The 19,627-nt window shown below is 38.1% G+C and overlaps 1 protein-coding gene across 7 annotated transcripts in view; it reads left to right on the plus strand.

The window, feature by feature from the left end:
• Positions 1-19,627, plus strand: part of LOC150083212 (uncharacterized) — a 319,934-nt gene that overhangs the window by 210,174 nt on the left and 90,133 nt on the right. For all 7 annotated transcript variants that reach the window (XM_090377098.1, XM_090377102.1, XM_090377097.1 and 4 more), the window contains one exon: positions 1,591-1,720. In XM_090377098.1, the coding sequence (XP_090233224.1) occupies positions 1,591-1,720 (130 nt within the window). The remainder of the gene's footprint in view (positions 1-1,590; positions 1,721-19,627) is intronic.

Here is a 19,627-nt window from a genome sequence, read left to right on the forward strand (position 1 = left end):
ACATATGTAAGAGATACGTTCCAGGACTTCTTTCTTCGTTGAGTTTTACGTAACTCGGGAATGACTAGTAACATATTGCTACTATATTATTATTGACAAATCTGAATTCAGCGCGATACTTGTTTGACCATTTTCATACATTCTTATTATTTTAATTTTCTGATCCAATTCGATCGCATTCCTTTTCTTGGTAGATTTACTAGTACGCTGTCACTTATTCTTTTAGTCGGCACCATGATAATGGTCGTGGTCAAAATTGAATTTTCTGTAAATTTTCGCCTTAACCCTTCACTGGGTTAAGGCAAAAACTCACTATTATCATCCCGCACAAACCCACATTTTTCTAAAGCAAATTTCTGGAGGTCATTGCCAACAAAAACAAAATAAAAACAATTTGCACTTTCCGTTTTATTGGACTTTTCTGTTAGCGCAATCTATTATAAATGGGTAGTAAACTCAAATTGCATTTGCGATAATACCAATAGCTGTAATTCTGTGGGTTTTTACGTTATTATGGTGAAGTGTGTGTCTCCTTCACTGAAATCTTTAGTCATATAAAAAAAAAAAAAAAAAACAAATAATTGTAAGAATCCTCTTTTTTCCCTGTTTTTTTGCTTGTTACTCCAATCTCACTTGTGCAATTTGTGCATGCTCTGATTCCTTATTATTATTATTTTTTTTTTTTTTTTTTTTGTTTTTAATTTTACAATCCTAAAAAAAAAAAAAAAAATTTAAGTGAAAACAAATTTACATAAATCCATAGTTGTGTAAGTCAGGGACTTACTGTATCGAAAAATGTTCAGCAACCTACATAAAAAATATGGCGATAGATAGAAAAAACTTACAACGCACTACTCGCGTGTCCAATATGATGCTTTTCTTTATTTTTTGCGATGTCGATTTTAAATCAAATAGCTTCCCTTTATTTTTTACAATGTCGTGTATGGTTTGGTCACCAACATTATAATGGTTCATTAGAGATTTAATGGATGCACCGTTTTCAAATTTTTGAATAGTTTCAAGTCTGTTTAACTGAAAGCGCAACTGTTTTGCATTTACCCATCATTTTCGTGATTTCTAAACAAAAAAAAAAAAAAAAACTATAAAAAAAATTTTGACATCCTTGACATAAACAACAAAACAAAATTTCTCCTTTTGCGGTGCGACAGAACACAATAATCGATGAACTAAAACAAACTAAACATTTGGTCTCTTTTTTTTTTTTTTTTTTGAGCAGCAAGTGTGAAGACAGTGGGGATTGCAAGATAATAGGCAGACAAATCTCCCAATTATGACTTATAACACCAGTTCTTGTTTGCTTATTTATGACTTGTAAAATACTGTTTTTACTTGTTCTAGTTACTACTTGAATTTTATGATTTCTGTTTTTTTTTTTTTTTTTTTTTAAATTTGGAGTCTTGAAGTGTCCTGGTAAATGGAGTCTGCTATATATATATATTTTATTTTATTTTATTTTTTATATTTTTATTATTATTATTTATTAATTTTTTTTTTTTCAGTATTTCCTTTTTGAAGGAAAATTAAAGATAATCTTTATTATTGATTTAAATCAGTTTTTTTGCTTTACAGGAGTTGTTCAGTGATGTCGGTATGGTAAATAGTGCTCAACTACTTCAGTCTGGAAATGCATTGGTGATATATTCCACAAAACGAGAGGCTGTTCAGGCTTGTGAGATCTATCACAACAGATTACTTGACGGTAATTTCATTAATAAAAAGTTTAGTGCTACATGAAATTGAATTGATAAAAAAAATTGTTTTTTTTTTATCTTCAAAAAAAAATTCATACTATTTGAAATAGACAATTGTCTGTGTGTGATGCACCTTTTATATGATGTTGCACCAAGTGTCTAAATTAATTAAATATTAGCATTAGCATTAGTAGAGGCATATGATGCAAGAAAGCAAGCTTATACAGCATCAGCCAAAAAAAAAAAAAAAAAAACTTCCACTTCGCCCCTCCATTTGTTCGAAATACAGCTGAGCCTTCAATTTATTTAGGCTATCAACTTCCACAACAAGGGACGGAAGTCTGTTCCGCCAACTAACTACCTGCTGGCTAAAGGCAAATTTCCGCACATCTATCCTACATCTGTCTTTCCTCAATTTGAATTTATGTCCTCTCAGGTGATTATTCTGAGCAAGAGGCAGAATCCCATCAGCATTGAGCATGCTCAAACCATTCAAGACTTTATACCCCTCTATCGGATCGCCTCGCTGGTGCCTAGTCTCCAGACACTGTAATTTGCAAAACTTAAGCCTTTCTTCGTAAGACCCTTTGTTACATTCACTAATCTTGTTGCCCTTCTCTGTATTCGTTCCAGCAGCTCTATATCCTTTTTGAAATGAGGCCTCCAGACCTGTGTACAGTACTCAAGGTGTGGCCTGACCATTGCCTTATACAAGGGAATAATCACCTCCTTATCCCTACTAGAAAAATTCTGTATATCATTGATAAGACACCGTGAGCTACTCTTGCAACCCGTCTGCACTGCTCAAGAGAATTTCGTATCTGCCTGCACAATTACCTCCAGGTTCTTTTCTATTTCTACCACTGTCAGTGTAGTACCACAGAGTTGATACGTTGCTCTGGGGTTGCTGTTTCCCATATGTAGCACTTTACATTTGTCAATGTTAAACTTCATTTGCCACCTCTCAGCCCATCTGCTCAATCTTTCCAGATCCTGTTGCAGCAGCACAGTGTCCTTGACAACCCTGCCAACCTTCGTATCATCTGCAAACTTGGACATTAAGCTTGATATACCATCATCAATATACAGAAAACAACAATGGACCCAACACTGAACCCTGAGGGACTCCACTGATAACATTAGTCAGTGATGAGCAGTGTCCATTGATTACCACTCTCTGTCTTCTCCCCCTCAACCACCCCTTTATCCATAGCAGCAATTTGCCTCCAGTGCCACACTGCTCCAATTTGTGCAGCAGTTTTCTATGTGGAACAGTATCAAAAGCCTTTCTAAGATCCAAGTATATAATATCAAAATTATTCCCTGCATCCAGTTCTTTTGTGACTGCATCATAGTATCCAATCAAATTGGTCAGGCAAGACTTCCCCTTAATAAAACCATGCTGTGTCCGAGCTATAACTGAAGTCTTGTCTAGATGATCCTGGAGTGCTTCTTTAACCAGTGTCTCCATTAATTTTCCTGGAACAGAAGTTAAACTCACAGGTCTATAATTACTTGTGTCAGCCTTTGGTCCTCCTTTGTGAATTGGAGTCACATTTGCATATCTCCAGTCTATGCGTACCTCCCCTGAGTCCAAGGAATCTCTCATGATCATGACTAAGGGTTTGCTTACTTCCTTTGCTGCCTCCTTTAATATAACTGGACAGATCCCATCCACCCTAGGTGCCTTTCTTGTGTTTATCTTCAACAATTTTCCCTCCACTTTACTCTAAGTTATTACAAATTATCTAGCTTACTGCCAGAGTTGAATACACCTCTGGCATTCCCCTCGCTGAATAACTCCTCATGTGTGAATGTCGATGCAAAATATTCATTTAGTTTGTTAGCTACCTGAGTAGGATCATCCACAGTTGAACCATCAATATTAAGTGGACCAATCTGATTCATCCCCTTCCTTCTAGAGTTTACATAAATAAGTAAAGAACTCTTTTCTGTTTTCTTTGCATCCCTTGCCAAAGATTTCTCGTAATCTGCCTTCGCCTGCCTATCCTCCTTTGTAACTTGGTTACAGATCAACTTATATCTATCATAGGCTTCTGTGTCTCATGTTAATTTATATGTATCCCATGCATTTTTCTTCTCTGCCATATGTCTCATTAGTTCATCTGACATCCATTTAGGCCTAAACCATGAACAATATTTCTTAGTTGGTATGTAAAGCCTATTAGCTTCCAAGATAATTTTTTTGAGAAAGAGGGTAGCCTGTGCGGATGTAGCTTTTTGCCGCTCCTGGAACAGAGAAGTTTTTTCTGATTTATTTCTGTTTTATTAGCTTAAATTGGCATACTAACTTATTTTCTAGAGTAGCTTTATATTCCTATTTACGATAGTTGTTTAAAGTAACTTAGATAGAGATTTTGTAGGTATTACTTAGTATCGGTAAGGGTATGAAATCCACATGTTGACCGTTCGTAAACTGCCACCATTGTAATGCGATACAAAATATCTCGAACTAGATAACATAAGCTTAATATAGTATAGTATAGTACATAATATTGTCAATTAATCAGTAAAATCTATTAATCTTGTTGAACTTCATTGTCAATTAAATTGTACTTTTAACTATACATATAACGACCTAGGTTACGTAACATAAATAGAAATATAAATAATTAATACTTAACTTGATACGGAAGTTATATAAAGGGATTTCGTAGATAACACTCAATACTGAAATATAAATATAGCGTTATAACTGTGTTTGGATACAAGTTTAGGGTTTTAATTTTATATGAAATTGAAATTTTATTGAAATTAAATTGAAATCATGACTCAAACCAGAGCAGCAAAGCAAAAGGCTCAAGCTAATGGGAGTGCTGTGGCTCAGAGGAGAACTGAGGGGGGCAGTTGCCCTCTGAATCACAGCCTTTTAAAATGCACTGCTTGCTTGATGTTTGTGGAGCAGTTGGGTACGGGACATGATACTGCCATGGGGGGATGTCTTTGTTTGTGCGCGATGCAAGGAGTGTATGGAAATCAGGCGACAACTCAGCATTGTTTTGGGCCTATATGAGAGCTTGAAGGACAGGGTGGATGCCCTCACAGGATTAAAAGTGAGGGGCCCATCAAGCTCTCAGCTGCCCACACCAATGCCAGAGCTTGCAATTGGTCATCGCGCAACACAGCGGCAGCCCCCATGGCAGAATGCACTGGTCCCAAAGGAACTAGTAGTTGTTGTTGACTCTATTGTCAGGGAAACGGGAAACATGCTTTGTAAAAAGGATAGGTGGAACAGGACCAGGGTATATCTGCCGGAGGCAAAGGTTGATGACAATGTAGAGTGGATATCATCTTTTAAGGGCACAAAAGGTGATATAGTTGTACACGTTGGCACTAATGAAATTAAGAGTAGGAGACCGGCGGAATTACTTAACAAGTACAGATCACTGTTGAAAAAAAGCCGTGAATTAGAGTTGAATTTGAAAGTGTCTGCAATTCTGCCCAGACACGATAGGAGGGAGTATATGATGAGAGCCCTGTCGATCAATTCGGCCCTGGAAAGATTATGCAAGGCTCAAGGGGTAGAATTTTTTTCAGCCTGTTCTGTACTTGTTAACAGGAGAGCCAGCTTCTACAGGGATGGGATACACTTAAATAGAAAGGGTGCAAGAATGTTTGCTGATGCTATTGAGGCAGTGTTAGATGGGTCGGAAAACTGCTAGATTGGGGGGATAAAAGCATTAGCATTAGCATTAGTAGAGGCATTTGATGCAAGAAAGCAAGCTTATGCAGCATCAGCCAAAAAAAAACTGGAGATGCACATATGTGACCCTAATTCACAAAGGAGGATCAAAGGCTGACACAAGTAATTATAGACCTGTGAGTTTAACTTCTGTTCCCGGAAAATTAATGGAGGGACTGGTTAAAGAAGCACTGCAAGATCATCTAGACAAGACTTCAGTTATAGCTCGGACACAGCATGGTTTTGTTAAGGGGAAGTCTTGCCTGACCAATTTAATTCGATACTATGATGCAGTCACAAAAGAACTGGATGCAGGGAATAACTTTGATATTATATACTTGGATCTTAGAAAGGCTTTTGGTACTGTTGCACATGGAAGACTGCTGCACAAATTGGAGCAGTGTGGCATTGGAGGCAAATTGTTGCTATGGATAAAGGGGTGGTTGAGGGGGAGAAGACAGAGAGTGGTAATCAACGGACATTGCTCATCATGGACTAATGTTATTAGTGGAGTCCCTCAGGGCTCAGTTGAGAAATGTAAAGTACTACATATGGGAAACAGCAACCCCAGAGCAACGTATCAACTCTGTGGTACTACACTGACAGTGGTAGAGAATGAAAAGGACCTGAGGGTGGTTGTGCAGGCAGATATGAAGTTCTCTGAGCAGTGCAGATGGGCTGCAAGAGTAGCTCATGGCGTATTGTCAATGATATATAGGAATTTTTCTAGCAGCGATAAGGAGGTGATTATTCCCTTGTATAAGGCAATGGTCAGACCACACCTAGAGTACTGTATACAGGCCTGGAGGGCTCATTTCAAGAAGGCTGTAGAGCTGCTTGAACGAGTACAGAGAAGGGCAACAAGAGTAGTGAATGGAACAAAGGGGTGCTCTTATGAAGTAAGGCTTTAGTTTTGCAAATTAAAGTGTCTGGAGACTAGGCACCAGCGAGTGATCTGATAGTGGTATATAAAGCCTTGAATGGTTTGAGCATGCTCAATGCTGATGGGATTCTCTCTCTTGCTCAGAATAATCACCTGAGAGGGCATAAATTCAAATTGAGGAAAGACAGATATAGGATAGATGTGCGGAAATTTGCCTTTAGCCAGCGGGTGGTTGGTTGGTGTAACAGACTTCCATCCCTTGTCGTGGAAGTTGATAGCCTAAATAAGTTTAAGGCTCAGCTGGACAGGTATTTCGAACGAACAGAGGGGTGAAGTGGAAGTGGTTATTTTTTTTTATTTATTTATTTATTTATTTTATTTTATTTTTCTTTTTTTTTGGCTGATGCTGCATAAGCTTGCTTTCTTGTATCAAATGCCTCTACTAATGCTAATGCTAATAAGTTCTTTGAATGCTTCCCATTTTGAATTTGCTGTTGGTAACATCATCAGTTGGTCCCACTGTATAGAATTTAAATACTGTCTTAGACCATTGTATTCACCTTTACGAAAGCAATAACCCTTCCCTTTACCCCTGATCTTAGTTACCTCTTTGAGTAAATCCCACTTCAGCACACTGTGATCACTGCCACATAGTGGTTCCTCTATCTGCAGATTCTTAATGCATGAAGAATCACTACTGATAATCAAAACTAGTTGCCTCCCGAACATGCTGATGTAGAAAACAATCATCAAATAAATCCACAAAAGCCTTGCTAGTGTGTAAGTGACTAACTCACAAATTCCAGTCAATATCTGGGAAATTAAAATCCCTCATTATAAGACTCTCTGATTTACTAGCCCACTATTTCCCTGTACAGTTTCTTATTATATTCATCAGAGCCATTAGCCTATAGCACACTCCTACTCTCAATTTTGCTCTCCCAATGCTTATGTCACACCAAACTGACTCAACACTGCAATGTCCAGCGATGTCGACTGGCTTCACTTCCTTGGATTTTATGTGTTTCTTAACTAATAGCATAACCCCTCCTCCCTTCCTATCCTGTCTATCCTTTCTGTAGATGTTGTACTTCCCAAATTCCAGTTCTGCATTCCTTATATTTGTGTGACACGTCTCTGCTATCTCAACAATATCCTCCTTTGATGCTTTGAGCAGTACCTCAAATTCATAAAATTTATTTACCAAACTCCTAGCATTGGTGTACACGCAAGTATACATGCATCTGTTCTTTTTCTTAGCTACGCTAACACAACCCATGTGTTTACTTGTACCGCAATGACTCCCAGCAGTCTCTGAAATATCCTGCATCTTGTTAAAGTTCAGTGGTTTAGATATATATTTTATACTTTCTATACATAAATTTTCTAGAAGAACATGTACTTTATGTATATATAATTCATTAATTTTGTATGCATTTGTTTTTCAACTTCAACTTGACATTTTAGCATATTGCTTACCATGGGAAAGTTTCCTGTGGCTTTGAGAGCAGTGGAAAGTTTTTTAAGCATCACATTGTAATCCCCATGAAATAAAAATAAAGTTCTCACTTTTATTTAAAAAGTTTGATCTACAGTTTAAATTGTCATAACCGTTAGTCATGATAAAAAGCAAGCAGAGTGAGCCACATCATAGATGAATTTTATTATTAATGAATGCGACCATCATGTAATGTAGATTCCATGAGCATCAGAAGCATACTGCTTTTAAAATTTACAATAGAATTTCCCATAATCATATTTGCAGTTACAGTGGGCTCCCACTTTACGATAGAAACACCATCATATTGTGAAAATATAATGTGAACCCAATAACACATGGGTGTCCAACTTAATTTCTGATGCGATCTGGTTTTTTTCTTCAAAATGTGCCGTGATCTACCATCTCAAAGAATTTTGTTGCACATGGTTAAAAAAGTTAATCAACACACACTGAAAAAAGTTGTTTATAAATTTTAAAATTAAATACAATTCAGAATTCTTATTTTAAATGAAGAGATATACTGTGATAAGGTCAATAGTAAACAATCTTCTGTATGCAAATCCGTAAGAGAACAGCGATTCTTTGTTTGTTTCAAATACGAAAAGGCCGATTCACATAGATATGTGGAGCCAAAACAGGAATTTAAAAGTTCACTGCATTTTTTTACATTTGGGTACTTTTCTCAGCAACATATTTCCAAAAGTCCTTTTCTGATGATCTAACTTTTAAGAAGATATCGGTTCGTAGTGTAATAATTTCATTTTGAAGTAATATTTTCTCCATGAGAAAAATCTCAATGATTTTCTTCTGCAATTTGTTTCTTATCTAAGTTGATATTAAATGGATAAGAAATATAGTGAACAATGTATTCAATTGTTTTAAAATCACAGAATATGGTTCCAAAATCATCCACAACTTTCTCAATTTCAGAAACATTTCTCACTATTGAATTCAAGAACAGGATATTTTTGCAATTGATCTTGCATATTTGCAAAATGATCTTTTTTTTTTTTTTTTTTTTTTTCCCTTTGAAATCTTTAACCATTGCCAAAAACTGATATTGATATGCAGAAATACTACTAATCATGTCACCCACATTTTTATTTTTTCCTTGTAATTCCAAATCGAGATCACTTAATTTACTGGCAAAACCTGCCAAAAAAAAAAAGACCAGATCACCCAACCACTCCGTATCTTGTAGCTGCTGATAACATCTCCCCTTTTATTAACAATTTTTTAAATTTCATTCAGCAAATTTTGAAATCTTTGTAGAAACTTACTCCGACTCAGCCACCTCACATCTGTGTGTAATATCATATCTGGTTCATTTTCATTGAGTTGCATTTTGAAAAGTCTCCTTTGATGGAATTCACGATTTTGAAAGCTATGTCCATAACGCTTTTAGTATTATAATCTTTTGCTGGCTAACACTTGTTGATAGATGATACAGTGGTAATTCAAAAAATCTGGGAATTCATCATCCTTTTAGCACAATGCAATTAATCTGTAAAGATGCCCCATCATTGCTTTAGCTCAGTCTGTTGTTATTGATACCAGCTTAACTGGTGGTAATTTAATTTTTTCAATAATTTTTTTTGAATGCATTAAATATATCAAGACCTTTAGTTCTTTCTTTTAATGAAACCATACCCAGCAGTTCTTCTCTAGTGGCAGAATCATTGAAAACCACACAAATAAAAACGAACAGTTGAGCTGTATCACTGACATCTGTAGATTCATCCAGTTGTAAAGAAAAGGACACACAATTAGCAATATGGGAACGCAATTGTTCGCTCACATTTTTTCAATGCATCATATCACAGTACAGTCGGACCTCGTATAGCACGATAGTTTTGTTCCTAGAAACCCTCATGCAATGCAAAATCATGCAATATAAACAACAGGACCTATGGGAAAAATAGGGTTAGGTGCCGATCACCCAAGATTAAACACACATTTGTAACCAAAACATTACCAAACAATAAATAATCGTAATAAAATATGTAAGTATATTATTACGACTATTACGTAATAAAATTTTGCTAATTCTTTTGCTTCTATCTTAAGCAAACTTGTTGTTTGTTTGCTTTTCTTTGAATCTTTACTCTTCCAATTCTTTGTGTCTTGATCTAATAGATTTTAATTACACTTTGAGTTGTTCTTGCTATGAAAGTTGTTTTTATTTTCTCTGCATTCTTTCTAATTCTCGGCATTGCCTCATTTAGGCCTGTAGCAGGTGCAATATCACATGGTCTTTCACTTCGCTCAAAGTGTTTCACAATTTCATATTTTTTTCTCTATCAACAGAGGCAGACTGGCCATAAGCCTTACCGGGGAAATCCCGGTGGGCCGGAAGCCAGTGTGATTTTGGCCATAAACGCTAGTATGAGGCCACTACAGATTTTCCCGGGTAAGAATTTTTGATCCAGTCTGCCTCTGTTTATCGATATTGTTTTTATTTTTCTCTCTGAATCTGTAGTGTCTTCACCAGGACACTTCCTTTTTACACCTTAAGTATTTTATTCATTTTTAGGGAAAAGAACAATTACAAAATGAGGAGGCACGCTTGACACATAAACAAAGCTGCGCACATCTAGCAACTGAATAAACAACACTGTAAAGGCAGAGACACACTATTTACACCTCACTAGCTCACATTTTACAAAAGCACATTTCTGGGGGTTATTACCATAAAACAATAAAAACAATTTCCAGTTGCGTTTCTGCTAGTGGAATCTGTTATAAACTGGTAGTAAACTCAATGTAATTGCAATTATACTGATAGCTGGAATTGTGTGGGTTTTTACGATATTAGGGTGAAACGTGTTTCTCCTTCACTGATACAGAAAACATAAATACATTTTCAGAATCTTCTCTTCATTCCTATGCTGCGTTCAGTTGGGGTGATTCCGCATTCGACTGTGATTTCTTGTAAACACAAAGGCGCATCGTGCATAAGCGAATTCGGCTTGTGTTATATACGATGTCATTCCCCTATTTATAAATCATGTATGATTGAATTCGTGTAGTGTAAACATGTGTTATACAAGGACTATGACTGTATTTTGAGATAATTGCAGATCTTGAAAAGCACTTTTAATTTCATTTCTGTTCTTAAGTTTTTCAAAAAGAGAATCTGTTATTTCTAAAAATGGGTCTTTAATGAATTGACCATTAGAAAATGGTTTGTATTTTTTGCAAAAAGATGACTCATTTTAAATGATGCTACAGTTACTACTTTAGATTGTAAATTAGGTGTCACGAAGCAATTTTGCTGTGCAAATAATCTGGATTTAAGTTCTTTTTATTTTTTTTTTTTTCTAAGATCACTCATCATCATCTGTCATCGTTCCAGTATTCCACGGGTCGTCGTATGAAGCTTTGCCACCATTCCCTGCCCATGTACTTTTCTCCATTGTTGATTTCACTCCAGTGTCCTTCTCTCTTAATAACATCAGTTTTTATCATGTCCTGCCACTTCATTCGTGGTCTTTTGTCCCTTAATTGCAAATCAAACTTTCTTCTTGGCAAACGCTTCTCGTTCATCCTCTTACATGTCCAAACCATTTAAAACGGGACCTTTCAATCCTATTCTGGAGTTTTTGAACCTGAATTCTCTCCCTAATTACATCATTCCTGATTTTGTTGCATCTTATCTTTCCGGCTATGCTCCTCACAAATATCATTTCTGCCCCCCCCCCTGAATTCTACTTTCATCCTTTTTCCTCATAGTCCAAGTTTCAGATGCATATGTCAGAATTGGTACGTAATAGGTCTAAGGTCACTATTCTAAGGAATAGTGACCTTAGACCTATTACTATTAGGCAGAAAATCCAATTAGTATTTACCACGGAGTGTGTTGAAGTGCCTTTCTAAATTTCCTTTTTTGGGTATAGCCATGGAAGCATTGTAAATCAAACACGATTTTTCTTTTATCATTACAAAAAAGTATTCTAGTTCCCACTCTTGATGAACATGATATGATTTTCTCTTTTTTGTAGTATTCATTTTAAATCAAAGGGTATTAAATTAACAGTATAAGTACTGTCCAGCTATTGATATTAAGTAAGCTGAATAAGAATTTTACACGTACACTATGCTCTCCACAACATAACTGCGTGAATTTTCACTAGACAAGCCTAGTGGCTGCGCAGCGACAAAGTGGTCACATGGTTCAACGGATTTGTAATAAGCGTACACAGTGGGGCGCATAATAATAATAATATTTAGATTTTGACTAAACTATTTTTTTATCATCGTCCCACTATGCTCAAATGAGTGACCTTTTTGGGATACAAACTTTTCTCCAATGCATCTTCCTGCGATTTCAACCTCACCATCAAATCCAGCATCCCTGAAAATCTAAGGGGGAAAATAGCCCCACCTTCCTACGAGCATTTTTCCACTTGGGTGTCCCCCCATCATGCAACTAATGGGGGGTAGGCCCAAAATTACACCACAGACTTGTGGTTGGTGTCCTTCAGCACCAAATTTCACTGCCCTCGATGCACTGGGTTGAAAGCCTCGATTAACCAAACCACCCTCAGTAATCCAAAATTCTGCGAACTGTATGGAAACTACCATCTGTATTGACAATGAGTGGAAAACTGACCGAAATCATGGCCGAGCCGAATAAGAAACGGCAGTCTGAGCAGGAGAACGATACCAACAACAAGGAAGATATGCCAATTATTCAGAAAAAGAATAAGAAAATGACAGTTCTGAAGTCCAGTATAGAGACTGAGCCAAACTGAGCCCAGGGATGTGCAGGATGGAAACAGTGTGCAACCCACCAAAGCGAGGACCCAAAGCAACAAGACAAACCCCCTGGATCTGACTCTCCATGAGGGCACTATCCTGGAAAAGTCTGATACTTAGAACTGCCCTAGAAGTTCTTTTCAAAGACCAGTCAAACAGGGTTACAACTGGTGTGTCAGGGGACAGATAATGATCCTTTGGACAAAACTAGAGACCATCCTCCTCCAGACTGACAAGGCAAGGGAAAAAGCTTTGGCAAAACTCTGGAGGCATGCCTAGAATGTGGGACAAACCAAATGCTACAGCATGCTCCCACATATGCACAAGTGCTGAGGAATCCAAACACTGCAAATACTACAATCATGAGTGCCCCCCTCCCCCAAGGAAACTCCCACTCATCAAAACCCCAAACCAGAGACAGCAAAACCCTGACTAGCAAAGAGCTGAAAAACAAAGTTATGTTGAACCTCAAGGATGACTTCAAAACCACCAAGATTAAGGCAATAAGAAAAACAAGAAACTTAGGTATTGCCATAGAAAAGGATACAGAGAAAGAAATTGAGAATATTATAACCAACACCAAGATAACTACCAGAATATTATAACCAACACCAAGATAACTACCACGGGCCTAACTGCAGAGCCACCAAAGTGGAAAGGACCATCAATTATTATCTTTGATGTAGACAAAGAGATCACCCCACAAATCCTAATACAGGAAATATGTACCTGGAATCTGTCAGGAGCATTGCCAGATGAGGAAAGGACCATCAATTATTTCTTGCATAGGACCATCAATTATACCTCGCATAAATTCACACTATGGTACAGCCGAAGTACTAAATGAAATCGAAGACTGGGACTAACAAAAACTGGATTGTCGACATTGTGCCAGCCGCCTGGCAGACACTGAAACTTCAATCAAGGATCAACATAGAATGGGATAGTCATCACTTCCAAGAGCACATGGCTGTGCCCAGATGCTAGAGATGCTGTTGCTATGGCCACACCTCGCATATGTGCACCCAGGTCTCTGGCACCTGTGGCCACTGCTCAGAAAAAGGGCATGAGTATAACAAATGTCCGAACAGGGCATTTGTTATACTCATGCCCTTTTTCTGAGCAGTGGCCACAGGTGCCAGAGACCTGGGTGCACATATGCGAGGTGTGGCCATAGCAACAGCATAAACTGTGAAAAGTACTCAAGCTGAAGCATAATCACTCAATCAGAGACCCCAAATGCCCTACCTCCTCAAAACAGTCTTTTCCAGCAAAGAATCAATTATGGGGAATAGGCCTAAACACTATAATACAGCCCTGCTGAAAATCATGCAAGTCAACACACACTCGAGCAACTTCTAAAGAAAGCCGACGAGGAAAACACAGACATTCTGATCCTTCAGGAACCATACAAAACTGACAGACAACCCCCCCCCCCGAGCAGCTGTCATAATCTGAAACCCAGCCATCACAGTAAAGCAAATATCCCAACTATGCATGGCCTGTGCTGAGAATCATCATAGGGCAGATGTAAACTGCTGCTCCCTGGCTTGACGCAGCATCTCCCCCCCCGATAGGAGAGCCACGAGAAATGGCCAGATTCTGGAGCACCACCTGGCAAACACTATGCTTGAGATCCTCAACCTGCCACACCAACTACCAACTTTCTGTAACACTGTGGGAGGCCATAATAGATCTATCACTCGCAGCTGCGAATGCCGCCTGATACATTAAACACTGGACGGTGCAAGACTTCTGGACCACGTCTGACCACAGAGTGATTACATTCCAGATACAGAACCAACTCAGTAGAACTCCAATGATAAAAACATCACTAAACTGCTTTGCAGTTAATAAGGCAAATTGGGAAACCTTCAAGGAAAAACTCATTGCTGAGGTTGTGGAGCACTCCCAGACTGCGAGCCGACCCAGAAAGGCAAATGACCTGCAAAGAAAAGTTACTGAAATCGTCACAAGAGCTAGTGAACAGGTTATGAAAAGGAAAACCCTAAAGCCAGGCACCATGCCCTGGTGAACCCCCGACATTCAAAACCTGAGAAGAGAAGTAATGAGACACCGAAAGGACTTCCAATGTCAACCTCAGTGGCAGTCTTGGCTTGCCACTGAGGTTGCGGCCATGAGGGTCAAGTATAAAGATGCAAGGAATCGATAAACCAAACTAATAAAGGACACCAAGCGCAAAACTTGAAAATCTTGTTTCCACAGTGTGGAATGCTGACCCCTGCAAGTGGTTTATAAAGTAGCCACTAACAGACACCCCAGAGGAGAAGTCGTATTGTATAGTGAATGGTATTTTGTTTTGGAGAGACCATCATCGTAAAGTGATTAGATAGTACAGTGAACTGATTGTAAAGTGGGGGTCCACTGTATATTGATGATTATTAATTGGTTAACGTATTAATATCATTGCCATTATTTATCAGTCTGGGTGTATTCAGGGGAAGCAGAGGGGTGGGGGGCTCTGCCCTCCTTTAACCCAAAATTTGAAATTAAAGAAAAAGAATGCAGCAGGCGTTTCGCTTCTTCTCTATTTTTTCAAGGGGTTTCAGTCTAGGAAGAGCTAGCTGAAACACAAAATCTCCAGAAAAACCAATGATTTTGTTCAGTGCATAAGATTGCCAGTGCAGTGGCATTTTGGCTCTAGCTTAAAAGGGGCATGTGAAATTTGGGAGACTTTGATTTCTCAAGGCCATTAACGAAGTTCATTAATAAATGAGCATTTTTTAAATTAAATGAAACACATTCTTATCCACAATATGAGCTCTCATATCGTGGAATTAACTTCATAACTGGGTTGGCATGATTGAAACACCAGGGTACCTACCCATCAACGATAGGCCAACAAACCTTGAAACAGTGCCCACTGAAAATAAATAATAATAGTCTTCTTCGTTGGTGAAACTTTGCTTATTCGAGGTAGTGGAATACATGGTGACTTGTGAAGGTAGTCACAATATCAGATACAATTAAATCGATGCCTTTTACACTACATTTGTAGTTCACTATTATGAGCAAAGACTGCTGTATTTTCACAGAAGTTCTATAGAATTATTTTACAATACACAGATTTGTCATATAGAAGTCTAGCTGTGTTGTTGATTTAGTGCCTTTTGCTTTAGATTTGGCCTTTATTTTCTTTCCTTTTTTTTTGTTTATCTGAAACAGAAAACTACAAGGACTACAAATGAGTTTTTACTATACTAATCAGAGACGTGTGTAAATTTCCTATCCTTTGATCCTCGCATATGTCAATGATGTTCTGTAAGTGACCAGTGCATTGGGAGAAACCCTTCGTGTAATTAGCGTTTCTCCCGTGGTGTTTAGAGAGTGGATTAAACAATGACAAGGAAGAGTAAAACATCTGCTTCAGTCACCCCAAAATTAGCGGTCTCAATCACACACGTAGGCTGTCCAACATGTCACTCCAAAGCATGCATTTTCATTAAATTTTTGGTTTTGAGTTTCATTTAATAGAGCAAACTTATCTGCTAAAAGATCTAAACCTCCCAATCACTTCCTGGTTTATTTCAAAAAAATATATCTCGTCTCAGTTCTAATCTCAATGATGTCCATTTCCATATACATTCTGCTAAACCCCATATGGCGTCTCCATAGCCAGGTGGGAAGGTGCAGCAGTGCGTAGCACACGCTTCTTGATTAGACTGGGATTCGAGCCCGTCACCACCAAATACGGAGGATACGGAAAGGTCAGGGAATGACCACCGCATTTCCCAGAGCAATATGGCCTTAGTTGCTAATGCTCCTAAAACCCAAATAACAAACAAACCAAACCCTGTTTTCTAACAGAATCTCAGTTATCTGTTGATTCAACTGCTGTTCATCTCGGTTGCCCAACTTATTCGCTGTACAATTCCTTTCACCTCAAAGGTGCATATATCCTTTCCGATATTTCCTGTCAGAGACTTGATAATCTGAAATCTCTTCTTTTTGATCTTCTCTGGCTTAAAATCTCTATCTCATTATGTCAAATTCTCTCAACTCCATTAATCACTTGGAACTCTTTTATTTCCTCTCTTTGCAACTTGACTTTCTCCATTCCTACTTTCCTAACAGTGAGGTAATTTTCCTTGGTGATTTTAATGTTCAAAATTCCAGCTGGCTTCCATTTTCTACTCACACAGACCCAGCTGGTTGAGATGCCGAGGCTTTTGCAATTACTAATGACCTTGAACAGATTGTTCATTTGTCTACCAGAATACCTACAATTCTAACCATACAGCCAACGTGCTTGATCTTTTTCTCATAAACAACCCTTGTAAATACACGGTCAAGGTGAGTGGTCCTTTAGGCACCTCAGATCACAACTTGGTGATTGCCTCTTTTCCAATGGAGCCTTTTTTGTATGGCTATTCCCAACCTTCGCTTGTTTGGCATTACAAGAATGCAAAATGGGATGACTTGCAAGATTTCGTTTCTTCTGTTCCTTGGTTGGATTACTGTTTCCAAACTTATGATGTCAGTGTTTGCTCAGATCGTGTCAAGAAATTATTCTTCTAGGAACGGAATCCTGTATTCCACATTTCACCTTAAAATCTCGTCCTTTATCTAAACCTTAGTTTTCCAATAAATGTGCTAAGGCTGTTCAAGAGAAGAATGTTACATATTGTAATTGGCTTGTTTCCAATTCGTCAGTTTCATTTTCTGCCTACACCAGAGCTCGCAACAATTATAAGCAGTTATTAATCAGTCCAAACTAGATTTTGAACAGGCTAAGAGTAGAAAACTTGCATCTTGCCCCAATGGTAGCCGAGCATTCTGGTTTCTTCCCAAAGCTGTTGGACACAACCTTTGCCCATCTCTGCTCTCAACTCTGTCAAAACCAGATGGTTCTATTGTCACGTCAGCTAAGGATAAAGCTGACCTGCTAGCATCCCATTTTTCATCCAACTTATGTATTAATGAGCTTAGTAAAACACCTCCCCACATTCCCAACACGCTCCATTCAGTGCCTCCTGTGGTCTTCTGTCAAAAGAATGTCAGAAGGGCTTTGACTAATCTCGATGCTAAGAAAGCTCCAGGTCCTGATGGTATTTCTCCACTTGTTCTCAAAGCCTGTACTCCTGAACTGACTTCTGTTTTTTGCCACATATTTTCACTTTCTTATTCCAAAGGTGTTTTTTTTTTTCTGCTTGGAAATTTGATCATATCCCGTCAGTTCCTAAAAAGGGTGACAAATCCCTCCCCTCCAATTATCGTCCCATTGCAGTTACTTCTACTCTTTATAAAGTAATGGAGAAATTAATTAACCTCCAACTGTTAAACTATTTAGAAACCCTTCGTCTGATTAACTATCGCCATATGGATTCCGTCAGTGTTGATCCACTGGTGGTATTCTGGCTTATTTTACCCATCTGTGGATAAATTCAATGGAAAAGTCCCATTAAACAAACAGTTTCCTGACATCTCAAATTCTTTCGATTGTGTTTGGCATAAAGGTCTTCTAAACAAGCTTCCATCTTATGGTTTGCCAACTGTTTTTTGTAATTCGTTATCCAGTTTTTTCTCTGACCGCTCACTGAGTGAGGGTAATGGTAGATGGCTCTCTGTCTTCTAATTTCTCCACTAATGCTAGTGTTCCCCAAGGTTCAGTTCTTTTCCCCACTCTTTTCCTCTTGTATATTAATGACAACCCTTGTCATAAACAACTTCTTCCATTGACCAGAAATCCTATCCATAGTTTTGCTGATGATAGCACATTGCATTTCACTTTCCAGTTTGAGAAACCTCACCCTGCTCAATCAGCATCAACTTTTCTAATATCTCCTACCAATTCCTTAAATGCCGATCTCCTGATAATTCTCCAGTGGAGAAAAGACATCTTAGTTGATCTCAGTCCTGTCTTATATCTACATTCACACATGAGGAGTTATTCAATGAGGGGAGAGCCAGAAGTGTATTAAACTCTCCCAACTAATAAGGCAAATTGGTAAACCTTCAAGGAGAAACTCATTGCTGAAGTTGCGGAGCACTCCCAGACTGTCAAAACAGGGAGCGAAGTGATTTTGTAATAACAGAGCAAAGTGGAGGAGAAATTGTTGAAGTTTAACATAAAAAAGGCACTTGCGGTGGAAGGGATTTAACCAGTTATAATAAAGGAGGCAGCAAAGGAAGTAAGCAAAACCTTAGCCATAATTCTTTTCCCCACTCTTTTCTTCTTGTATATTCATGACCTTCTTCCGTTGACCAGAAATCCTATCCATAGTTTTGCTGATGATAGCATATTGCATTCCACTTTCTAGTTTGAGAAACCTCTCCCTGGTCAATTAGTTTCAACTTCTCGAATATCTCCTACCAATTCCTTAAATACCTATCTCCTGGAATTCTCCAGTGGAGCAAAGACAACTTAGTTGATCTCAGTCCTGTCTTTTATCTATATTCATACATGAAGAGTTATTCAGTAAGGGGAGTGGCAGAAATTTACCAAACTCTAACAGGGAGCTAAGTGATTTTGTAATAAATGAGAGCAAAGTGGAGGAGAAATAGTTGAAGTTAAACATAAAAAAGGCACCTGTGGTGGAAGGGATTTATCCAGTTTTAATAAAGGAGGCAGCAAAGGAAGTAAGCAAACCCTTAGCCATAATTATGAGAGTTTCCTTGGACTCAGGGGAGGTCCCCATGGACTGGAGGTGTGCAGATGCATCACAAATTCACAAAGGGGGTTCAAAAGGTGACACAAGTAACTATACACATGTTAGTTTAACTTGTGTTCCAGGGAAAATAATGGAATCACTGGCTAAAGACGCATTGCAGGATCATCTAGACAAGACTGCAATTATAGTTAAGACACAGCATGGGATTGTGAAAGTGAGGTCTTGTCTGACCAATTTGATTGGATACTATGATGTGATCACAAAGGAACTGAATGCCAAAAATAACTTTCATATCGTATACTTTGATTTCAGGAAAGATTTTGATACTGTTGCACATGGGAGACTGCTGTACAAATTATAGAGGTGTGGCATTAAGGGTAAGTTGCTACAATGGATAAAGGAATGGTTGAGTGGGAGACGACAGAGAGTGGTAATCAA

This window comes from Mastigoproctus giganteus, chromosome 7, assembly GCF_048544385.1.
Source record: "Mastigoproctus giganteus isolate SK-2022 chromosome 7, ASM4854438v1, whole genome shotgun sequence".
Taxonomy (NCBI): Eukaryota; Metazoa; Arthropoda; class Arachnida; order Uropygi; family Thelyphonidae; genus Mastigoproctus; species Mastigoproctus giganteus.